Source organism: Schistocerca cancellata, chromosome 7 (assembly GCF_023864275.1).
Source record: "Schistocerca cancellata isolate TAMUIC-IGC-003103 chromosome 7, iqSchCanc2.1, whole genome shotgun sequence".
Taxonomy (NCBI): Eukaryota; Metazoa; Arthropoda; class Insecta; order Orthoptera; family Acrididae; genus Schistocerca; species Schistocerca cancellata.
This window is the reverse complement of record NC_064632.1, coordinates 340,497,388-340,524,221: the sequence shown is the minus strand read 5'-3', so window position 1 is coordinate 340,524,221 and position 26,834 is coordinate 340,497,388. Positions and strand designations below refer to the sequence as shown.

General features: G+C 37.7%; 1 protein-coding gene across 1 annotated transcript in view; it reads right to left on the bottom strand.

Annotated features, from left to right (window-relative positions):
• Window positions 1-26,834, bottom strand: part of LOC126091843 (uncharacterized) — a 443,987-nt gene that overhangs the window by 27,447 nt on the left and 389,706 nt on the right. Inside the window, exon 32 of the mRNA XM_049907099.1 lies at window positions 24,499-24,629. Coding sequence (XP_049763056.1) covers window positions 24,499-24,629 — 131 coding nt within the window. The remainder of the gene's footprint in view (window positions 1-24,498; window positions 24,630-26,834) is intronic.

Sequence of the window (26,834 nt, the reverse complement as noted above, 5' to 3'; positions counted from 1 at the left end):
CGCAAAGTATTACCATTGCAGAAACCATATACATGTCCAATCAGTGTGTTTCCAAATGCAGAAGTCATACAAACAATCTGTTCCTTCATTGAAGTGTCAGTCTATAAATGCCTGCACCATACTTTCAAAGCCATCTAGTGCTAATAATGGTGTGAATTCAGTGTCCAAATCAGTCAAAAATTGACATGTCTAGAAGCATGGCTGTAATACGTTAAGGTCTATAACTGAAGCAGCAACCAGCCACAAGTATGATTTAAGAAGATTTATTTGTATCAAATCATGACCAGTTATGGATTTTTTACAAATCCATCTTCAGGTGGTTATTACACATTTAATTGTTTCCCTGCTGGGGTCTTGTTTTGTATCCGTTGCTGGTCTGCTGCACTAGAATGGACAGAAACTTTCATCGCATTTCACATTTTAATAACATCAAAACCTTTTCATAAATGCCTTGATACAGGTCATAAGAAGTAAATCTATCATAAACATTATCAAACAGTGAACAGAAAAACTTTATGACTATCCTATGACTAACCAATAATGGATACAAAACAAAGCCCCAGTGAGAAAACAACAAAATGTGTAACAACCATCTGAAGATGGATTCCTAAAAAATCCAAATCCTAATAAATCCTAATAAACCTTGTTAAACTATACTTGTGGGTGGTTGCTGTTCCAATTATAAACTGTCCAAATCAGTTTCACAAAGGTCTCAGAACTCTTCTCCTATTCAGCAACATGCAAACAAATTTTGTCAATTTACATATTGCTAATTGTAGTGTATGCATGCAGTTAGATACTGGGCTTCAGTGACTATTTTGAACAGACACACTTAGGAGCTTTTAGGAAAGCTGAAATTGTTCAATTTTCAGACAGATCTCTCAGCTTATAACAGTCATGATAGTCCATTTCTTGGAGTCTGTAGCCTGCCTGCCACTTTTAAAAATGTTACTAAGACAGTTTCATTCACAGCGTTGTGTTCATGGGCAGTTGAAACTTTTTTGGTATTGATTTGTTAGAACGTTATGGGATGCAAAGTAAGAACAACATACTTTCTGTGAATTTTTCTGTGCCTCGGGACAATGTTTCATAATTCTGTGCAGAATTCAGTGAATTTTTTCGGACAGATTAGGCAAAGGAATCTATTTTGAGGCTCATATTACAATGAAGAATGCACAACCTCAAGCTAGTCAGTGGGCATCTCTGCAAGTATCCATCAAGAAACCATCTGGCAAATTAAGATTGAGTACTGATTTCAAGGCTGACTGCTACAGTGTCTTCATGTATGAATTATTTAGACGATATTGCAGTTTCCTTTACTGCAGGGGAAGATCTCTCTAATTTGACAAGTTTATTTCAAGTTCTTTCTACTGCTGGACTCAAGTGCAACAAAGACATGTGTTCTTTTTCTCAAACTGAAATCAATTACTTAGACCATGAAATCAATGCTCAGGGCACCCATCCTTAGCAATCTCATTTAACTGCCATTCATGACCTCCAGCACCTGCAGTGTAAGTGAACTTCAAGCTGTACTAGGAAAACTCGCTTACTACACTCATTTCATTCTGAGTATGTTGCAAATTGTGGCTCCTTTGCACAGATTATGCAGGAAGAATGTCCTTTTCAAATAGTCTCAGGAGTGTCAAACTGCTATTCAAAAACTGAATGGCACTTTGTTGAATGATTGATGATTAATGCATTTTGATCCTGCTAGACCAGTTGTGGTCTGGGTCAATGCTTCTTCATACAGAATTGGTCAGTGCTATTGCACAGAGTAGGACCTGTGGGTAGATCGATTGCTTTTGCATCTAAGTTCTTGACCAACACTCAGTGCAATTATTCCCAACTAGAGATGGAAGCTCTGCTATTATCTATGGTGTGACAAAATCCCACCACTATCTGTGTGGAAGGAAGTTTTACTTGGCAACAAATCACAAGCCACTGACATTTTTGTTGAGCCCCTCCAGGCCAGTCCCGCCACGCACAGAGCAGAAGCGGCAACACTGGTCTTAGATATTGTAAAATTCCCAGTATGAAATTATCTACCGACTGACAGCCAAAGATTCCTATACAGAAACCCTCTCTCATTTACCAGTTGGCAACAATACAGTGTTTGACACATCTGAAGACTCTTGTTTCCATGTTCACGTGTGGGACCGTGAAACTCTCGATGGATTCTCCATCAATCATTGTTGGATTGCTCAGCTAATAGCTGCAGATCCCATTCAATAAATTCTGCTTCAGTACATCCACATCAGTTAGCTACATACTGTCAAAGCTGTTCACAATCCAGATGTTCGATGATACTTTACATTTTGGCATGGCTTGTCTGTACAACGGGGTGTCCTTCTGCTTTACTTGGGTAGTGGCCAATCACATGTGATAGTTTCACAGTCTCTACAAAAGGAAGTTTTTTGTCTCTTGGACCAAGGGCATTGGGGCATAGTGCTTACAAAGGCAAATTGCCCAACACCACTGTACATAGATTGGGATGGACTCACAGATTGAACAGTTGACCTATCATTATCAAGCAGGTCTGGAGCAACAGGCTGCTCCCTCTAAGGTTCTCTGATTAGCCCAAGACCTTGGCAGAGACTACATTTTTATACTGCTGGTTCATTTTGGAACACCTATTAGCTAATGGCTGCATATTCTTACAGCAAATTCCCATTTGTGATGATGCAGTTGCCCACAATGGCGAATATCATCAAAGCTCTAACATCAGTTTTTTGCCTTTCAGGTCTCCCAGAAGTGATAGTCTCAGATAATAGACCACAGCTTACATCAATAGACTTAAAAAATTTTGGGATACCAATGCATTCAACATCTGAGAAGCACACCATTTCACTCGTATGCTGACAGTGAAGTAGAATGCTTCATGACATTTAAGTAGAAAATGGACAACTTACTTGCCTGCCACTTGCAGGAACAAGCTTTGGTGATGTTCTTGTCCTCATTCTGGTCCCAGCCATGCAACAACAAGTTGATTGCAAAACTGGTGCATGGATACTGACACAGAACGATACTGCATCCACTGCAGTTCTCAGGACTGCTGCCACAGCACTCTAAATTTAATATAAATGCTAATGTCTTTCTCAGAGTTTTCAGCAGAAATGAACACTTGGAATGGGCTGTAATCAATCAAGTCTAGGGCTGCTCTCTTTATCTTGTACAGGGTTTGTCCAGGCTGTCCAGGCAGCATCAGTATCAGCTCTGCTCCTGTTAGCTGTGTGATCCTGCCACACATTTCTTGAATTGAGATAGAGGCCTATAGGAGCTTGCAGTCCCAGCTGTCCTCACCTCCCTTTGGCCCCACACTGTATGGGGAACCAATAGCTGTTGACACAGCAGCATCAACACCACTACAGAGCTGGTATCCCCGGCTGCAGAGGTCCAGTCCTCTGTAACCTGCTGCTTTTATGTACACCTCCAAGAATCCACCAGTTACCATTGCATCATTGTCAGTTCAAGAAGATTTTCTGTCTCTGGATGCGATTGTGCACCCTATGAATGGTTTCTCAGCTGGCGTTCATGGTCATTCACAAGGTGAATGCCAGGGTGTGCGCAGAGCTTGCCATCAGCCAGTTTCAAATCCTGGCCCCTCAGTAACACGGTGTCCAGACATCGCCCTCGCCATCATTACCAGCCAAGCCAGTACACATCGGTGGTGAGAGGTTTTGGGGGTGGGAGGGAATGTGTTGTCATTCGCCTTACACCTAACAGGGTGTGTTGGTTTCCAGTTCAGATGTTGGCATGCACAATACTGATGCCAGAGGCAGCCACACAGTAACTGTGGCTGCCAGCCTATGGTTGCTCCACCGTAGTAATAGTAGTAGCTGAAGTAATTGAGTCCTGTCCCTGTAATAATGCCAATAACTGATTTCTGACACAGGTTATGTAAATATTGTTGATGATGCTGCGGACCAGGAAGTATATTTTAAAAATGTTAGTATAAAATACATGGATGCCAATTTTTTAGAAAGTAAATCGGAATGAATAACCTGATGGAACCCAACAGGGAGTGACATTTGAATGAGCTGAGAAGTCATGGAAGAAATATGATGTGGATGAAATAGATGATGCATTGAATGAGTATTATGTGAAACGTGAGCAGATTTCGAATGAATATTTTTATATAATGGATGATGGTGAAAAAATGTGATTCATTAATAACTGACAGTGATGTAAATGTGATGCAAACAAATAAATCTAAAAAGAATGAGGCTGCAATGACAAATGTACAAATAGTGAATGAAGCAGATGGTAAAATAAATTATATTGAGGAAGAAAGTAATGACAAGGAGAATGTGAGCCAGGGATAATTAGTAGTGAAGTAAATGAGGAGCAATTAGTTGAGATTAAGGTAGACACTGAGACAGAAACAGAATGTTTGCTAATAGTAAATGAAATGTTCAGCAAAGATCATTAGTGTATTAAGAAAAGATGTGCAATACATAGACAATTAGCAGTAATATAAATGAGTTACCGAAAACTGAAGTGGAAGCAAACAAGTTGACTGGCAATGTAGATGAAAATGTGAATGAATGTGATACTAACATGAATGATTTTGTTGGGCAGAAATTTGTTGCTGTAAATGTTAACGTCTTTGGTGAAGATGAGGCAGGGTGTATGCAAGTAGTGAATGATAATCTTCACAAAGCAGATAACAGTGTGACTGAATGCCAGGCTGAGGAAGAATGTAGGTCTTCGATAAGCAGCAGTAACATAAATAATTTGCCTGTTATTGAATCTAGTGCAAGTAATTTTGAAACAGATTGTGCTCAGTTATTAAATGAAATGGTTGAGAAAGTTAATGATCTTGTTAAAGAGGGAAGTTAAAACTTGTGTGTTTAATAATAAGGTACATGAAAATCAGGTAGTGAAAGTTAAAATATATAATGTTGTAATGAGAAGTGTGCATGTTGAAAGGAAGACTTCATCAAGGCAAAGACACCTGTTCATAAGCTGTCAGAGGTAGTTATATTTAAGTTACTAGAAGTTGATTATGAGGTAAACAGTGAAATTGTTGTAGCAAGAATTCTTGGAATGGAAATACAGTAACCAATTTGCAAAAAGTAATATTTGGTGTAAATATACAGAAAGTAGTTGCTAAGGTAGATGTTATGTTGAAATTTTCGTGCTTTTTGTATGTCCAATCTTGTTATTTTTTACATTGGTGTGGCACATGTTTTTTTTTTTTGGGGGGGGGGGGGGGGGCAACAAGGCGAAATTTCACCCAATGTAGCAAAAATAGATGACAGGGCACATGGTCAATGTCACTGTGAACACATCAGTTAGTAAGGGTTTCACTAAACTTTGGTTAGCACACTATTTGACGCATATTGCCTCCCTCTCCATAGCTTGTAATCACTTCCTACTGTCTTCAATAGGCATGTAATTGAGATTTTTGACATTAGTGATTGAATTTCAAGTGTTATATAAACAAAAGAGGATGGAAGATGATTGAATTTCATGTATTATATAAACATAGGAGGATGGAAGCAAATGACTTGTCTGTAGAAATTTTGGGAAAAGTGGCCTGTTTGGTTTTTGAGTACAGTAAAGATGAAATTTTGGGAAATAACAAATCTCTTCCAGCAAATAACTGATGTAAAATAAGTGATACACCAGAATACAAAAAACAGGAAATTTGTCAGACAGATTTTGATAAAGAAAACTGTAAGTATGTGAAATTGACAGAAAATTTGCACAGCAGTATTGTTTGTGTAAATATTTGAAAGAAATATAAAGTCTTTTGCTCAGTTTTAAGGAAATATTAAAGTTATTAAAATGCAGTAGATTACCTTTTTAGTAACAGTATGCCATACTGTTGCCCTTCATGCCAAGATAGTAGGTTGAAGTAAAAAGTAAGTAACCTTGCCTACAAAAAAGTTTATTATGAAAATAGTGTGCCAGGAAGTAACCCTTTGCCATGTGAGAAGTAAAGCATTTCTTCACAGAACAATGTGGTTGGCATCAAAGTTTTGTCTGTCATATGCTAAAAAGTAATGTCTTGTCAGTAATGTAGTTTGTTGCTGTGGAGTGTGATTCAGTAGATACATTTTTTCGTAAATAAACAAAGCTGTGATTTTGATGTTTACTTAAGGACAAAGGATACTTCTGAATGATGGAAAAACCTAAATTTTTGTTATTACTTTATTAAATTCTAATTACATTGACATACTATATGTAATTGGGTTTAGAACAAAAAATGATTGCTGTATACTAAATTTAGAATCAAGAGAATGGGATTGATGCCACAAAGTCATGTAAGCCAGCATGTCATCATTATTTGAATTACAGAAAACCATTAGTATTTTGAAAAACAATTGGAAAATTTTTGCATACTGAGTAAAGAGCAGGCAATCGACTGAGCACAATGTAGGGAGACAGGCGTGTGTGTGTGTGTGTGTGTGTGTGTGTGTGTGTGTTTGTGTGTGTGTGTGTGTGTTCCTCCCCACCCCCACCCCTACAACTAGAAAAGGAAGTGCATTTCGAAAGCTAGCCAAGCTCCGTATTTCTTGTTTGCATGCCTAGCAATGGTGCAGCACTTCTGCCTTTCAGTGAGTCATTGTCTTCATCCTAAATAATTTGTTATAGATTTTTATGAGCCAAGATGTTGATCAGTGTGCAATAAATATTAACAATGACACACATCAAGAAATTTTTTGTTTTAACAAAGATGCTGTTTGTAGTGGATCCTAAACCCTTCCTACTACACCATCTACACCATCACATTGTTTATATTTCACCACTTCCTTTATAAGAGAAGATGGTTCAATGATCAGTAATTGATTATGAAATTATCACAACCCCCTGCCTCACCCAAAATTTTACATGTAATAATGAATTAAATGTAAAATTCTATTGCCAGGCCTATATAATTCCTTTTAAGCAATCATATATTCATTTATGTAAAACATATTTAACTCCCTAGTAGCTTCAAGCAATGGAAAGAATTTAACAGTAATGTTTGCTGAAGTATGTTCACAAATAAAGCAATAAGAGCTAAAAAGAATGCCAAGAGGAAGCTTCAAGACAAAGAAATTCAGCAGAATGAAGACAATGCTTTGGTAATGTTCTGAGGCACATTTTAATATAACTCATATCTTAATCCACAATTTCCTGCAAGTTTTAGTTTTCAGAACTTAGGTGTATGTATCTCCTTAAGTTTATAAAGCATTCCTAATTTTTTCTGTAACTATACTTGTCTAGTAGACCTAAATTTTATAGCTTGTTATCTAAATTAAAGAAAAATAAAATTTTTGATTAGGAATAACATTCTAAAAATTAAAATATAATATATAATAATTTTTATTCTGGTTAATACTCTTAATGAGCAGAATTAAACAGGCCTAGTATTTCAACCAACACGTCACATATATCTGGTAAAAATTTGGTTTCCTTTACATGTGTATTATTAGATTAAATGATACCACACAGTTGTTGAATACACCACTCAACACAATGTGCTTCACTTTAATGACTGCTTCATAGCTTCTACCATCTGGATCCTACCGACAAACACCAGCTTAAATAAATTGTAATATTTTAATATTATATATAATACAAGTTGACATAATGCCACTAAGAATGTTATTTAACCTGAGCTCTGTATCTGTGTGTGCTCTGTATCTGTTTTCTGTAGTGTTTTAATGATTCTAAGAAAATACGTATTTTCTTTTTCTGTATTGCTGCCCAAAGAATTTACTGTATAAATTTTTATATAATTATGTACTCAAATTTTTGTATGTGCTATAAGATTATCAGGTTTTATTTGTAAAAAACTGACTCGTTCCACATTCTTGTGTATCCAACACAGTTCGACCTATGGAACACAAAATAAATCAAATCAAATCATTTTCTAAATAGTGCACTGGGAACTTTCCATGCACAATATTTTACATTCTAATAATTTCCCTGGCCTCAACCTTCCTATCTTTCAGCTACCTATCACCTTTCCTGCTCTCACTCCAGTACTAGACAGTCTTCTATTACACAACATATCCAATAGATTTTTCCCCTTTCTCTGCATCCTTCCATCCCCCCCCCCCTCCCACCTCCTGAAATCTCCTGACTGCATCTAGCAGCCATACACTGTCTCTACCACATCCCTGTACATTCCCACATGCAGTACTGCACCTTCACCCACCTGTACTCTCATACTCCCACCCAATCTCCTCCTTACACCCATGACCCACACCACATTTCTCCTTCCATCAGTTACAGTGAAGTCTGCAGTCCAGCCTCAGTGCTGAGAGACAGTGGTCATATGTGTGTGAATTGTGTTGGTGTGAATTTGTGTGTTTTCTACTTCAGAAGAAGACCTTTTGGCCAAAAGCTAAACTGCAAAACAGTTTTTTCATTGTACCTGTCTGTGACTCAAAGTCTCCTTTATATGGCTAGTAGCAATCTAACTTTTTCATAATGCTGAATATTCCAGAATATCATTTAGGTAAAATTCCACTTAAATTCATTGTTCAGTTGATTCTGTTGATATTCCTGATTGCAATAATGCAATTAATTTTAGGAGAGGCCCACTTCATTAAAAGTTATAGCTAACTGAAAATTAAAGTACAGTATGTAATGGGAAAACATTTTGAGCTAATCTATAAGACAGTAGTGTTAGCACTGTTTTGAAAGCAGACCATACACTCTTTCTGAGAACATGCTTTAAATTACCTGAATCTAATTAACTTACAAAATAAATGAGACTGAAAGTTTGGACCATCATAATTTTTACTGAAGATGTTGCCTCCATATTTTCTAGATTCTGAACTTTGACACTGTCTTCAGGAACACATTTTTTTAAATCATATAATAGCCCCACTAAGTAATTAGGCCTCTAATTAAGATATTGCATAATTTAACATAATATAAAATCATTTTCAAGATGGATGACATATTTGTTGCCAGGGTATTCCCAGTGAAGAATCATAACAAGGTTGCATACACTTTTATAACTTCCTGAGCTTTAACAGTATTATCAAATGGAAAGTTACCATTCACCATATAGAGGAGAAGCTGAGTCACAGATAGGCACAACAAAAATTGTTACAAACAAGCTTTCGGAGAGCAAGTCTTTTTTACTTCTCTTCTTTCCCGCAAGCCCCCCTCCCACCACCACCACCTCTCCCTTGCCCACCATCTAACCTCCTGACTGCACATAACTGCTCTACCCTCTCTCCACCTTGTCTCTGCACACTACCTAGCAGCACTTCATTGTCCTCATACCACTACTCTATTATCCCTCCCCTTCCCTGCTCCAGCCTCCTCCTTACACCATCCAGTTGCCACTCCCATCATGCCCTGGTACTGCTGCCAGAGACTGCAGTTGTGTGTGTGTGTGTGTGTGTGTGTGTGTGTGTGTGTGTGTGTGCGAGAGAGAGAGAGAGAGAGAGAGAGAGAGAGAGAGAGAGAGATTTATTTTTGACGAAGGCCTTGCTGGCTGCAAGCTTATTTGTGACAGTCTTTTTGGTGTGCCTATCCACGACTCAGCGTGTTCGCTAGATGGTGAGTGGCAATTTTCCTTTTCATAATATTGTTACATTCCATCCTGCATCTTCCATTGTTTGATTACTAAGCTTTAACATTTTTCATAAACCAAACAACGCCAAAATTCATTTTTGATTCAAAATGGCAACATCTAATGTAGCCAATTTTCAAAAATCATGGAATTTTAGAAATTAACTAATATATGTATGCCAGTATTTAAATAGCATACCCCACCCCAAAATTGCCAGTCTGCTGTCAGAATTAAATTGAGCAGTATCTACGTATCTACGAGTCTGTGACCAGCAAGCAGTGATGAAACTTCGCTATGACATTTTGTGAGAGTCTGCATCAATGTTATGTGGTTACTTGATGGTCGCAGACCTTTGCAAAAGATGTTAATATAACAGTTGCTCCCCCTCCCTCCCCACCACCAAGCTGTTACATTAACATCTTGCGCAAAGGTCTGTGACGATCAAGTAACCGTGTAACATTGATACATCTTCAAATATCAGGCACAATAGTGTCAGTGTTCCACAAATGCTATTTACTTGACACTATAATTAATTTTGGTTATTGTACTCCAAGTGATATCATGTGCACTGTGATTTCATATTTCTGTCACTACAATTTATCCCACTAAGAAATTCAACAAATATTTTGTCATTAATTAATGATTGGATTATTTTAGTGAAGAAAGAGATATACAACTTTTTACCTGTGTAACTGTGAAGTGTAATTGTGGAACTGGTCAATGAAAATGTTATTGTGCTAGGAAGCCACTAAAAATCCAATTATTGTGTGGTCAACATCATTTGACACTATCCGTACCAGATAGGGTTGATAGAGGAGATAGAGAAGATCCAATGGAGAGCCACGCTTCGTTACAGGATCGTTTAGTAATTGCAAAAGCATTACGGAGATGATAGATAAACTCTGGTGGAAGACTCTTCAGGAGAGACGCTCAGTAGCTCGGTATGGGCTTTTGTTGATGTTTCGAGAACATACCTTCACCGAGGAGTCAAGCAGTATATTGCTCCCTCCTATGTATATCTTGTGAAGAGACCATGAGGATAAAATCAGAGAGATTAGAGCCCACACAGAGACATACCGACAATCTTTCTTTCCACGAACAATATGAGACTAGAATAGAAGGGAGAACCGATAGAGGTACTCAAGGTACCCTCCGCCACACACCGTCAGGTGGCTTGTGGAGTATGGATGTAGATGTAGATGGATGTAGATGTAGATGTAGAGGTATCTTTCTAGAGTCAGTTTTCAGCATATTATTTCAGAAAATCATGATATTAGACTTTGTTATATGTGGAAGTGAGTGCACAACAAGGAAGAGGCATGACACAGAGCAAAGCATGTCCCTACTGTTACATGCAGTACAAAAACCCACTTAATTTTATTCTTGTCCAAAATCTTGGAAGGGGTTGGTCCCACATACAGCAAAAATGTCAGGTTTTGCTGCCATCTTCCTTCTTTTCCTTTTTCTTGAATGTTTCATGTAGGTGTTATGACATAGAGGGCAGGCTCCCATTTTGGCAGCCAGCTCAGATTTAGTGCACTACTGTGGAGAGTCTTGCACTGCATAGTGGCACCTTGTTGTGTTTGGGTACAGATCCATGTGTGCATTCATGTATTACACAATAACCAACAAAGATAAGCAACCACTTTCTGCTACTTTCGTTGTGAATTTTATGCTTTTGTATATGCTGTTGAGGTGCTGCAGGAACTCCAGCAGGTTTTCTTAGCTATGGAGACACACCATGAAAGTGTTGTTCACATAGCTGTAGAATGGCTTTGGCTTGATCTGAGCAGCTTCAGGCATAGTTTCCCCAAAGTGTTCCATGTATAAGTTGGCAATCCCTGTTCATAGAACTGACCACCAAATTTAAAATAAGTGATGGTGAGCATGTATAAAAACTGTTCTATTGTGTCCTTCTCATAGTGCTTCTCCAGCAACTGTAGGGAGTCTTTTAGTGGTAACCAAATGAGATAATGTTAAAGCATGTTACCTCAGAGATATGACACAAACTCAGTTGAGTTTTTGATTTGCTGGACACAGTATTCCACCAGTGACTTCAGCAGCTTCGGTAAAAGTTTACTCAAAGTATAGGTCAGAGAATTTATGGTATCCATGGTCAGTTATAGTCATGCTTCCTCGCTGCATAATTTTTGGAGACCACAGAGACAAGGTGGTGCCAGTGCTCAAAGGTACAATGTTCTAATAGTCTTCTTGTATAAACCCAAATTGTAAAGGTGTGAGAGGGTCTTCCACATTGTTCCTAGTGTAGGCTTCCTTCCTAACTTTTTGTACACCAGACCTTGTACTAATGTCCCAGTTTTCCACCAGTTTTCTTGTATCTTTGTGAACTTTATAATTTTTGCAATGAACTGAATAATCAAAGAAGTTTCAGACTTGCTGCCAGTTGTCATGAACTACAATACACAATATTTCAAATGGTCACCTGCCAGTCATCTTCAGATGAGCTGTTGATGACTTGATGGGCTGCCTGAAGGTGAGTGGCATGCACCCAGTTGAGGAACAATGTACTGTAGTTGATGATGACTGGCAGCTTGCCTGAGATTTTCTGAGCATTGTTTTGGTCTGCTGCAATTTTGACCCAAAATGGACAAATTATAGCATCCAACTGGGTTCAGACATGTTTCTAGAATATGTCAAGTATCAGTAGGACATCTGTTGAAATATCTTTCTGAAACAAAGATTTTATTTGGCTCATTTTCTGGGAATAATTCATCAGAACAATTCACTGACAAAGTCTATATTCATATATGTCAGTAATGTGTTAGAGACTCTACAAATGCTCACATTCTTGCTGCAATAAATCTTAATCCACCTCTCTCTACATGAAAAACAGCATGGGACATGAAAGTGAACTAAAGTACCATTTGCAATATTCTACATGATAGACTCCAGAGATGTCATACAATAGACTGATGAAGCCACTTTCAAGAACAATGGTGCAATTATCCACAATGCTCACTATTGGTCTGAAGAAAATTTTCTCTGGCTGTGCCAGCAAGACAATCAAATACCTGCAGCATGAGCATCTTGTGTGGATTTATTGATGACAAAGTTATTGGGCATTATTTTTTGAAGTGAACAGTACTCTGAATTTCTCAATCTGCACTGACAGGTTGTTAGAAGGTGTTTCCCTAGCAATACAGTTGTTAATGTAGTTGCAGAAAGATAAGTGTCTACCACATTTCCGTTGGTGGCCAGGTATACTTTAAATCAATTTTTTTTATTGTAAGAGGATTCACAGAGGAAGGCCACTATAGTCCTCGGATTTAACTCACACTAGGTATTTCTTTCATGTCTGCATCAAAGACATTGTGCATCAACAGTAACCTAGAATGTAATGTGAAATATAAAATAAAGATTAGTGATCTGTACTTTGGGCATGATTGTGTTTAGAGCAATGCAGAAAGTATTTAGGACACCTAAAACAATAACTGAAAAAAGAATAATATAATATACTCCAATAAAAAATGGAAACTCATGTTGGAATATCAACAACATAAGGAAAAGGACAGATTGCTAATCACTGTAAAGATGACATGTCTAGTTGCATACAGGCACAACAAGAGGTCTATTACATATTTAGCTTTTGGCTAGTGTTCTTCAGAATAGGAACCACACACACATTCAATCACACAAGGAAGCACACCTCACACAGGTATGACCCCACCTCTGACACCTCCCAATGGAATGCAACTGTTACATGAATGAAAGCAGCAATATGGAGGGGGCAGGGAATGGGAAAGTGTAGCTGGGTACGGGTGGGTAAGAGAAGAGTGTTGACTCATAGATCATGCAAGGACTAGATGGAGGACTGACAAGAGTGTGAGGCTGTGGGGCAGGGAGTTGGGAAGGGATGGAGTAGAAATGGGGAGCAGAAAAGGAGAGGAGTGGAGAAGGGGATGGATGGATGGGTGTGTTGGCAGAGGGCGACACACAATGAGGGTGCGGGGAAATAAACAGGGAAGAGGTAATGGACAGAGGGGGTGGAAACCATTGGGTGGAGGATGCGGGGACAGTAGGTTACCATAGGTTGAGGCTGGGATAATTTCGGGAACAGAGAATGTGTTATAAGGATAACTTCTGACTGCACAGTTTAGAAAAGCTGGTAGTAGAGGAGAGGAGCCAGATGGCTTGGGTTGTGAAGCAGCCACTGAAATCAAGCATGTTATGTTCAGCTGCATGTGTTGTGCCACAGGGTGGTTTACTTTGCTATTGGCCACAGTTTGGCAGTAACCATTCATCCTGCTGTATATCTAGCTTTGGCAGTTGTACCAATGTAAAAAGCTGTGCAATGATTGCTGCAGAGCTGGTATATGATGTGGTTGCTGTCACAGGTGACCCAATCTGTGATGGGGTAGGACAAGCATATGACAGTATTGGAATAGGAAGTGCCAAGTGTGGGGACTGGGCAGGTCTTGCACCTGGGTCTTCTACAGGTATATGATACCTGTGGCCAAGGGTTGGGTTCAGAGTGGCATATGGATAGACTAGGAAGTTGTAGAGGCTGGGCAGGCAACAGAACACAATTTCAGAAGGAGTGGTAGATCTTTCATAGGATGTTCCTCATTTCAATGCATGATGATAGGTAATCAAAGTCCTGACAAAGGATATGGATCAGTTGTTCCTTTCTCTGGTGATGTTGGGTAATGAAGGGGGCACACCTTTGTAGCTAGTTCTCAGGATGGTGAGAGGATTTGGGATGTGTGCAGAAATGGCACAGGAGATCCATTTGCAAACTAGGTTTGGGGGGTAGTTCCTGTCTGTGAAGGCCTCAGTGAGACATTCAACCCACTGGGCAAGGGAATTCATGTCGTTGCAGATACACTGTCCCAGCCAGGTTGTATGTGTATGGAAGGGATGACAGCTGTTGAAATGCAGGTACTGTTGGTGGTTGATTGGTTTAATGTGGACAGAGGTGGGGATGGAGCCTTCAGAGAGGAGGAAGTCAACCTACAGGAAGGTGCAAGATGGGTTGAGGAGAACCAGGCAAAGTAGATAGGAGAGGGGGTGTTGAGGTTATGAAGGAATGAGGATAGGGTGTCTTGACCCTGAGTCCAGATCATGAAAATATCATTAAAGAACCTGAGCCAGTCTATTGGTTTGGCATTTTGGGAGACTAGGAATGTCTTCTTTAATTGGCCCATAAACAGATTGGCATATGAGGTGCACACAAGTGCAACTCACATGTACATGACCACTGCAGTCCTGTGTGATTAAGTTGCTTTTGTGTAAGGGTTTGTGCATGTGTTGTCTAATTCTGGTGAAGGCCTTTTTGACCAAAAGCTTACTTGTTTGACAGTTTTTTGTTGTGCCTATCTGCAACTCAGTATCTCCGCTGTATGGCGAGGAGCAATCTATCCTTTTCATGATATTTTTGTTATCCCATTCTGCATTTTCCATTGTTTAAAAGTTGAATGTAATGTATATATATTTTCCCCAGAATGAGATTTCCATTCTGCAGTAGAGTGTGCACTGTTATGAAACTTCCTAGCAGATTAAAACTGTGTGCCAGATCGAGACTCGAACTCGGGACCTTTGCCTTTCGCGCGAAAGGCAAAGGTCTCGAGTTCGAGTCTCGGTCCGGCACACAGTTTTAATCTGCAGGAAGTTTTATATATATTGTGTTAATATATGCTATTTTTAGTTTGTCAGGGCGTTGCCCATATTTCTGTTGTAGATATGCTCTGTGCTGATATATATGGCATGCTTGCATATACAGTCACCTTGTACTCAACTATAGTAGAGGGTTCACTTCCTGCTACCACAGATAGACTTGTTTCGGTCTGACTGTGCTGTAACTGTGTTGCAGGTTGTATCTGTGCACTGAGTAATTAATACATGAATGATTAAACAGAAACATTGGTGCTGGCTGCTTATTTAAAGACAAGTACATGAGAGCATATTAAATGAAGTGTATGTTTTTGATTGTTATTGTTTCATTCAAGCAAACATCTGCAGGTCAGAGAAGAAGTTTGAGTACTAATTGTGGGAAGCTGTCCAACAAAATTAAGTTTAATAGGTCCAACACTAAAGAAAATATATGGTCACATCTGCACCTGAGCAAATAGCATCACTATGGGCTGGTGCAACCAACCCACAATTGTAAAAAATATTCTTTGAAAATCAGACAGGTAAAAACTTTTTTTTTTTGGAGCAACATTTTGACCGGTTTTCTACTTTGCATCTTCTTGTGAAGTACATGAATAGAGTCTGCACAGGATATGGTGGCCAATGCACATGGACGAATTTTCAACTAAAATGCTGGGCGAGTTCATTTGTTTGTTCGGAAGGGGAAGCCTACATTGTTTGCTCACTTTGGCTGTTCAGTGATGTGCTACAATGACAGAGTCAAGGTGCATGCCCTGTGATCTTTCCCAAATGATTTTATGGAAACTACTTGGGATTATTATTATTATTATTATTATTATTATTTTATAGCTTTAGATGTCAACTTCATGATGACATTCCCATCATTTTGTTAATGGTCATATTTATTGTGATATTTGCAGTTAAGTGAAATTCAAAAAGTATACAATGAAAAGTAGGGGTTACGACAAATTTGCATTTGTTGCATTTTACATAATATGTTGCTGTGTATAAAATTTAGTTAACATATGGAAGTTTTTTTTAGACTTTGTGATCCCACAAGCCAAAAATAAAGCCAGAATGATACATCCACAAAGTTCTTAATTTTTTATAAATGCTTTGAGATATCAAAATGAGATTTTGACAAAGAGGAGAATATTTTTCCATGTGGTTATTATGCAAAACATTATTATCTACTGTGTTATTCTACTAGCTACAGACTTTTTTGATGAAAAGTTGTAATTTTTAAGGACCATCGATAGCCGTTGAAATGAGACCTGCTGTGGGTTTTGTAACAACGTAAATGAAGACAGTACATGTTTATTTTTGTACTGAGGATGTGCTTTTTCACAAGCTATTGGCAAAAGAGACAGATTTTAACATGGCAACAAGAGAAATGTAGGTTTTACTCAAAATTTGCCGCTCATGACAGTTCTCTGAAAGTTACAAATGGTTAACAAACCAGGTGAAAATAAATCGCTGCTTTCATTACATTTTCATTGGAATTCTTTTTAGATACTAACCAAGGCAGAGGTGGCAGCAGACCTTTTTGAATGGTTATGACATAAGTATAGGAGCTGTGTGTCATGGGTGAATGCACTCAGGAGGAGGCTGCTAAACTGCTCTATGAGATACCAAGGCATGTCCATCACTTGTGTACAGACAGAACATACTCTCACCAATAAAGACAACAAAACCCCATTCCACACTCTACTCAACTCTTTCACAGTACCAGAAAACTAATCCCCTGTTGGAAGAAATGCTGTGATCCTTCTATGTGCCAAAACATAATGAAAAACTAACACCTTTAGTGAGAAATATTTTAACTGAGTTAGAGAGAATCAACACTGGATACAGTTGGTGAGAGGTTCTCTTCATTAAATGGAGATTCGAAAATCTCAAGACTGGGACTACAATAGGCCAAGTGAACCATGAAATGGATCAGTGTGGTATGTAACAAATGAACACACAGGAGCAGTCAAATTAATTTCATGAAGATGGAACCATTAGTATAGAATTGATCAATAATTTTAATTTTTTCATCCTTTTCTTCCATTTCTTTAAAATTGTTTAATCTACTAAAACTTCATATTTTAATGTTATAACTATTTTATGGTAACTATATCAATTGTAAGAAAATGAAGAGAAGGAAAATTTGTAGGGAAATACGGACTGGAGGTAGTGGAGATGGGGGGTGGTGGTGGGGGTTGGGGGGGTGGGGGGAGGAAAAAAATGAAAGACAAACCTGCCTGATAGAATTTTGCACACAACATAATTAAATCACTGCTATAAGTTTGTTTAAGATTAATGTAAGTAGGTTGTATATGTGGAAGAGATCTGAAACCAACAGAAGGTTTCAGATTGATTAGCTAATGGTAAGGCAGAGATTGAAAAATGAGATTTTAAATTATAATACATTTTCAGGGGTAGATGTTGAATCTGACCATTTATTCGTTACAGACTGTAGATTAAATTTTAAGAAATTGCAAAAAGTTTGGAAATTGAGGAGATGAAACCTGAATAAATTGATAGAACCAGAGGTTATTGAGAGTTTCAGAGAGAGCAATAGGTAAATTTTCACTGAAACAAGAGCAGAGTGTACAGTAGTGGATGAATAGTGGCTTTCAGAGATGAAACAGTAGGGCAGCAGATGAACATATAAGTAAAAAGACAAGGACAAGTACAAATCCACAGATATTGCAGATGATATTGCATTTAATTGACAAAAGGGGAAATTATAAAAATGAAGCAGGGAAAAGGGAATATATGCGTCTAAAAAAGGAGACTGACAGAAAGTGCAATAGGTCTAAACAGCAAGCTAGAGGACAAATTCAATGCATGGAAGCATGTACAGCTAGGGGAAAAAAAGGTATCACACATAGGAAGGTTAAAGAGACCTTTGGGGAAAAGATGAGCAACTGTACGAATATCAAGATCTCAGGTGGCAAGCCAGTAATAAGCAAAAAAGATAAAACTGAAAAGTGGAAGGGATATATAGAGTCAATCTACAAGGGAAATGGACTTTAACACAATGTTATAAATAAAGAAGAGGATGATGACTGAAAGACCTTAGTCGAAACAAGGTCCCTCAAAGAGACAGAATTCCTTCAGAACTATTCCACTTGATGCACAAGATGTATGAGACAGACAAAATACCCTCAGACAGAAATAATTCCACAGAAAGCAGGTACTAACAGGTGTTAATGCTACTGAACTATTAGTTTAATAAGTCATGGTTGCATAATACTGAAATGAATTATTTACAGAAGCCGACCTCAGTGAAGATAATTTTGGGCTTCAGAGAAATGTAAGACCATGCGAGACAGTACTGACCTTACATCTTATCTTACAAGACAGGTTAAATTTCCTTTTAAATGCTATATGGCTATCTGTTAGACTTTTGATGCTATTAGGTAAGTGACCAAAGACTTTTGTGGCAGCATAATTTACCCTCTTCTGAGCCAAAGTTAGATTTAACCTTGAGTAGTGAAGATCATCCTTTCTCCTAGTGTTGTAGCCATATACACTGCTATTACTTTTGAATTCGTTTGGATTGTTAATAACAAATTTCATAAGTGAATATATATATATTGTGAGGCTACAGTGAAGATCTCTAGCTCTTTAAATAAGTGACTGCAGGATGATCTTGGAAGAGCTCCAGCAAGTATTCTGATTACATGCAATAAGCAGTTCAGACAAAAGAGTATGAAGCTTTTGAAATGTGGTGCTGTAGAAGAATGCCATAGATTATATGGGTAGAGAGCATAACTACTGAGTAGATAATGGTTTGAATTGGGGAGAAAAGAAATTTATAGCACAACTTTACTAAATAAAGTAATGGTTGGTAGGATATGTTTTGAGCCATCAAGGAATATTCAGTTTGGTACTGAGGGAAGAGTGGGGACTAAAAGTTGTAGAGGGAGCTCAAGGGATGAAAACAGTAACCAGGTTCAAGTAGATGTTTATTGCTGTAGTTACTCAGAGATGAAGAAACTGACACAGGATAGACTAGCCTGAAAAGCTGCATCAAACCTGACTATTGACTAAAGATCACAACAACAATATCAATTGTTATCTGACAAATGAAGAGAGGGAGAGGAGGAATCAACATCTATGGCATAAGAATGTTTTAAAAGAAAGAACATGAATAAGACATTAATAACATAAGGACATTTTTCTTCAATAGTGAGTTTTTGCAAAACATGAAATAACTGGAAAATCTGTTCACAGTCTTTGTTCTTTCATGGTTCACTGAGTTCATCACATTTCATGTTCAGTTATGTAAGTTCATGATTTTTTAGATGTAGTTGTTTCTACACAATAGCACACCACATAATAGTAAACTCTTTCTTAGCATGTGTCACACATGCAGGAGATCTGCTGTGCTGGTGTATCCCATCCATTTCATTCTGTTTTTGTTATTTTTGGGTTTAAAAGAATTGTCTTGCCTGTTGAACTTGCTATTCTTAGTTGCCTGCTTTGTTACCATGTGTTCAAATGCCACCTGGAAAAATTTGGTGACTGGGTTTGCAACAGAGTTGTCCTTCATTCTCATTACTTGACCACGTCAGTGAAGATGAGCTTTCCTCACTTTATCCATAACTGGAATTATGTTAAATCTTCGCCCAACAAGCTCCTTCACCATTTGGTTATTTTGAGTCATTCTGAAAGTCCATCAAATAATATTTGCCTCCACTGTGCGAATAGTTGCCTCATTCTTTTCCACATTTGGATCACACTCTGCATGTTAAATGGCTGCTGGTCAGACTGTGGGCTTTTAAATTTTTACCTACAGATGTCAGGAAATCTTTTTTATCACAGAAGACTCTTGTAACTTGTATCCACTTGAATCAGACTGAGTTTATCCTCAATCCGATATCAGAAGTGACATTATAGTTTGAAGTCACAATGGATCCACGTATTTAAAATTCATGGGCTGCTGCAAGTTTTGGTAATTGATTCTGATAGTACCACTGATTTGGGTGCCACATTCCAGTTATTCAGTCTTTGGAGTATTAAGGCACAGCTGATTCTCAGCCAGCCTGTTCATTCAAGTTTATACCTCATGCTGGAGTTCAAGGCATGTTTGTTGGGCTAGGATCCATCATCCACATAACGAAGTGTACAAGAATGTGGTGTTTGTAAGTCAACCACTGTTCTTTCCCTTCAGAGGGTGCATGATGGTGGTGATAGGGCAGAGACTTGCTGAACACTAAAAGTGATAACAAAAGGTGCAGTAACTCCAGCTGGGCTCAGGACCACACAAGTGGTATTACAATATTGAAGCTGTACCTGGCTCACATAGACCTCCAGGACTTCATGACAATGAAGAGTTTGCCAGATGAGGTCATGTGAGAATCAATTAATGCGTTTTCTAGGTCCAGAAATGCAATGTGCACACACTTCTGTTTCTCCCTATGCTTTGTTATCAATAGACATGTGGTATGGATTGCATAGATAATGCCGTGGTCCTTAATGGATCCAGACTCTGTGGATGTTACTGTGACTATTCCCTTGAGTCTACTGTCCAGCATGCATTCAAATATTATCAGTGTGTGGTAGAGAACTCAAACAGGATAGTAAGTTGAGCAGTCACTCACATCTCCTGTAGCCTACAAGACTGAAACTGTTGTGATAATTGTCCATGTGCAAGAAAGTTTGTTCTCAGTAGTTATCGGGTTGAAAAGTGTGGCAAGGAATTCTGAAACAGACATCGCAGACATTAACCAGATTTCCACAGCTACATGAGTGAGCTGCTTAACCATTTTTCATCTTACTGATAGGCAATCACAACTTCCTCAGCTGTAATTAGGTACATGATCCAGAGATAGAACCAGAATTTGTGATTGGTGGAGGTGCAAATTCTTTGTTGCTGACATCAGCAAAATAGTCTGATCATCACTGGAGATGGCTTGTTTGATCTCATCACTGTTTATTGTTGGCTCCATTGATATGCATGACAAGCCCAGTTCCCTGGGTTGAGCAGTTCTGTGACATGCCAAGGCAATAAATGTCGTTTTTTCCTGACAGCAGATCAAAATGATTGTACAGATCCTGACAGTGCCAGACTTTTTCAGCATCTACTGCTCTTTCTGCTGCTAATTTTTGGAGTCAATATCACTGAAAGTATCAAGAAATGTACCATCAGGTTTTAAAAATTATCTTTTTTTCCTTGATCACCTTCTGGTTTTCAACGATCTGCTACCAGGTTTGTTTAGCAATATATTTTTGGATTGTTTTTGTCGAAGTTACTGATCTGGTCTGATGTATCTTTTTGCAGTAACTTTTCATACGTCTTCCATTGATTCATCTGGGTTAATTGAGAAGGCTGTCATAAATGTGTTCTGTTGAGAATCCCTTCTCCATCATATGATTTCTTCCCGACCAATCTTAAGTTTTTTGGGTTGTCTGGAACTAACTGGTTTTGGGGCAACACTGTCGTATAAAATTGCTATGGTACTTGTCACCATCTTCAGATATCCCTGTAAAATCATCTAGTAAGTGATCTGAGTAGCATGACCTTTACTGGTCTAGGGATATGTGTTACTCTTATCTTGAAGTATGTCTTGGGGATAACTATGTCATATGCCTCAGCACTGTCCACTATGTGACATACATCATAATTTTGCAGGTCAAGGCCATATCCTACATCACATCACTCATACCTTCTCACTAAGAAAACGATAACAGAACAGTAAACTATGATTATCTAAATAGTAGATAGATACACTAATGTCATTACCAGTCCAAAACTCAGATGATAATGCTGGAATGGAAGACACAGCATATCCTAATCCATTCTATTTAAGAAAAATTATTTTCTGTGCCTGTTTAGGTGTCTTCAGTCGATAGCACTCTGTAAGGTCACTCCACAGGATTACAGTTGAAGAATACTAATAAACTGATAGGCAGAGGAAAGGTGCATTCTGAATGATGGGCATGGTAAATAAGTGGTCTTTTGTGGTGTATCTACTACAAGTTAAGATTAATTGCAAACAATAATGTGTTTTCTCTTCAAAGTCATCCTGAACATATTTAAATGTTACATGGATGAACAGTTACCATGAGGGTAGCACGTTTCAGAAAGGGACATGATACTAGAGCACAAGAAGTAAAAATAAGGTGAATTATGAACAGAAACTAGAAAACAGCTCTTAATGTCAGAGAATGCACTACCTGACAGTGTAAACCAGTAAAAATGGCATGAAGTACAGTGATTTGTGTGAACTGAGGACATTTGATACTGGTAATTAGAAACCAATATGAAAATCAAAAGCCTACATTAAGACTACAGCATGAACATAACAAAAACACTTAATGTATGGTTCAAATGGCTCTGAGCACTATGGGACTTAACATCTGAGGTCATCAGTCCCCTAGATGTAGAACTACTTAAACCTAACTAACCTAAGGACATCACACACATCCATGCCTGAGGCAGGATTCGAACCTGCGACCATAGCAGCAGCGCGGTTCCAGACTGAAGTGCCTAGAATCGCTCAGCCGCAGTGGCCAACTACACTTAATGTAGTGATGGTTGAGTGTAACAGCAGAATGGTAGAAATGCATTAGTTGCAGATGGTAACAAAAAAATCCAGTTCAAATAAATTTAAAGAGTGCACAGAATATGCTATTTCAAAAGGCTTATACAGGCAATAAACAAATAGCAATAAAAAAGATCACTGCTTTGAAATGGGGATATGAAAAATTAAAACGATCTGTGTCTGTCCAGTTGGGTAGATACTTCTAATTTAACATGCAATATTTTGACAGTGGATTTAACTGCCTTATTCAAATGCTATGAATAGTGGTTTATACAATCTCTGCTTGAATTTTCACTTGTACAAACTTGTTTAAGTTTCATAATTGTCAAACCAAGTTACCAGAGGCTTCCTTCTTGTTTATGATACATGGGCATACATACACATGATTATGTTAGATCTTTGTGGCAGCATGCTGACAGACGTCAGCTTACTAGTGTCATCCTCAGCAGCCTACAGATGATTCAGAGGTGGCACTGGTTTGAAGTAGTTGTCCTCACAGCACTCAGCCAGTAGCTGAAAATGTGATGAATATTCAGAGCATTGGACATCCTTTTCGAGTGAGTCCTGGAGTGGCTGAACAACCATATGAAAAGAGTTGCCGAACAGCTCATGGATTCTTGTCTTCTGGAAAGGTTGATGACTGCAGATGATTATTTTGGTGTAGTGGTGATACCATATGTGTTATTATCTTGCTGGCAAACAATGTTTTCTGTCACTCAGTCATGAAGATATTCATCTGTACTACTATCTTTGCTGAAAAATGCACTGTCAAATGACAGGTTGCTATCAGAAATGTAGTATGGTGGAAGTGGAAATCATTCTCAACTGCTGATCATGAATTATTCCTGATGCAATGTGGCAGCTGACAGCTGTCATTCCATATGTGCTGAGAAATACTATAAAAATCACCTCAGAGGAGTTGTCCATAATCTCATTTTACATGTGGTTCTTGAAGATGTGGATAAGTTACTCAGCCTCGTGTGTAATGTCTTGACATGTAATGCATGACCACATGAAAGTAACAGAATGCACAGAATATTCTGGAAGTATCTGTTATTTGTCACATTTGTAGAAGGAAGACGTTTGATGGCCAGTATCTTGTTTTAAATGGAAGCATGTCGACAGTTTAGGAATGGCTAAAACAATTGTTGACCATCTAAAACTACACAGTTTGGAATTGGGCCTAATTTATCCAATGTACACATGGTGACAAATGTCAGGTAATGAACTGAAAGAGTCTCTGCTGATGCATAGAACAAGCCTTGTCACATTCTGGCAATTACAAAAAGGACTCCTTTCCTACAAAGGTTGTTTAGCAGTTGCAAAATAACATTTCATGGGATTGATTTAAAATAATAATGATTCTTTCAGAGGAAGCACTGCAATTCTTTAAAGATGCATGAGGTGGTAAGTGTGGTAATACATAATGAACACAGTTACACTGATTGAATATTTGTGCTGTTGAAATTTTCACGCTGTATTTGAGTTAATGCCTCAGCAGTTTGCATCTTGAGCCCACTATAAAATTTAGGACAAGAAAAGCTTTTTCTATACAAAATATACAAACACATTCACAGAAATTGGATGATTACCTTGAAAAATAGTGCAGGGTAGGAACATTCAAAAGATACTTTTGAATAATTTACTATTCTACAGGATATCAAAACTGAAAAACATATACCATATGTTCATGTCTTATATGAAAATTTGTAAATAACTAGAAATTTTAATTTCATAAAAATCTACGACATTAAATAATACTGTATGAATCTGTACATCAGTTGTTACAGTGTAAGCCATATGACACAAATTAAATTTTACCTGTACCATCTGCATGTGCTTCTTTTCTGTGCGTCTTCTCACAAATATGGCAGTTGCTATGGCGGTGACAACAGCTGCTGAGGTTACAACCACTGTCCCACTAACAGCATACACAACTGCATATTGTTCCTCTGAAAGACAGCGGTTGACATATTTTAGCACACTGCCATACATGCACTGAAATAACAAGTAAATGAACAAAAATGAACTTAAGACAAGACTTGAGCGTTTAGGGTCATATATATATATATTAAAGAAAAAATGAAAATATGATTTTTACATATCAGTAGTATTCAAACCACGGAAGTTGATAATGTGTGTTTCATCAGCCATAGTCAAACTGGTTGAAAAAGTGTCCTGGTACTTTGTGACATCATGATGTAAATATCAAGTAGACAATTAGGGACTAGAACAGAAGCAATGAGTGTGAGTACTTGAATTCATGATGTGTTTGGTGGGGAAAGGACCTTCAGCAAAGGCAGTAAAATATCCAAAACAGCCTGACTAGCCATGGGGTAGGTTAAAGTGTCATGTGTACTCAAAAAACCCCACACACTGGAGGAACTGAAATTTAATATAAAATACAACTAAGTAGAGCTGTTATGTATGTCTCACATTTTGGGTGCTGTATCTCCTTTGAAGAACAATTCTCATCTTCACTAACTAGGATAAGTTATTTTCTGAATCAGTTTCATTTTTTACACCTTCATAAATATTGTAAATATAATTTTTACTAAAATACAGACACCTCACAGTGAAGATCAATGATGCAAATAGAATGTGGATGAAGAGCCACTATTATTATGCAGATGGCAACAAAATACCACTCAAGAAAAGTAAATGTGAAGTTTTTCAGAGTGATATCAATGAATAAAATTAGACATGTAAAATATTAGTGGGACAGTAAGAGAAATTTTGTACATTGTGAAATGATGAAGTGTCAGTTATCACGTCATTTTGAGAAAGCCCTTAATTTTCTTCATTACTATCAAAACATCAGGCTTTTATTACATAGTATCACATACAACAGGCCTAAATAAGATTCTACATCAGCAATCAGCTAGAATTTGTGAGAGTTACCAAAAAGGTTAAGCTTCTGTGACCACAGGAATAAAAATTATCTGACATGAACTACTAGATAGCTCCTTCTGTCTAAAACATAAGAAGAGTTCATTCCATAAAGAACTATTAACAGTATTACTACATTTAAACATAAAACATACAAAATATTCAACAAACTTACTAGCATCTAAGATTTACCTTTGTGAACATCATACCTGAAAAGGGAGTTACCAGATGTGGGACAACAACATTAAAGACACTGCTTTTCTATACCACACAAAATAAAAAATAAAAAATACATCTACAATTCTTGTTGTGATATTGAAGGTAGTGGATGATCCTGCAGGAAGCAGCACCCTGCCCCATGTACTGAAAATCCTCAAAGCTGTGTAGATGAAGGTGCCACTATTAACCTCTGAAAGCCTTTGATGGTACGCAATAACACTTTCACTAGGAACCCGAATGTCAGGAAATAAGTTCTTCACAGATTTAGAAATTTAATGATTTTGCACACTGCTTCCAAAAATAGGTACGGTACTTCAACATTCTGGAGGAACTTAAATCTGCTAGTAAGAGACAGCATCCTGATTTTGTTCTTAATGAGCAAAGTAACTTCAAAACTTTTACTTCAGAATCTTTGAAGAACTTATTTCCTTGCATTTCAGTTCCTAGTAACAAGCTGCCCTTCACTACCTCCCCACTATAAATTATATTGTCTGTTATTTATGTTACTCTTGTAAGTTACTCCTATAAGTTACTGTTTTTCATTACTTCATGTCTGTTCCTGTTTCATTTTTATTTTTATTAATTATTACTTTAATCAAAACATGGACTGGAATATGAGGGAATAGGACAACATGCATTTTCTCAAAGTTTATTCCGTCTTCTTCCTTTATGAGACTAAGTTTACAGCCATCACAATATATTTATTTTCAGAATGATCTAAACATTCTTATTTTTTGGACATGTTTTTAAATTCTGGCTAGTTTTGAACTGTCAGAAGGCAAATATTTTTTTCATATGGTTGCTTTCTCATATACAACTGCAAATATTTTTAAGAACTTTACTTTTAAACAAACTTAGTTTCAGTTACTTTGTATAATTATTTGTATGTTGCGCATGCACTAATGACCTCTGGGGTAGATTTACATCATTTATATAACTGGCATGAAGTGGCAATTTTGACTCACATTATTTTTACATGTTATGACTTACTGCTGCACAGCAGAATGAGGTATATTGGCTTTTTATTATACTTCTGTCATCCATATTTT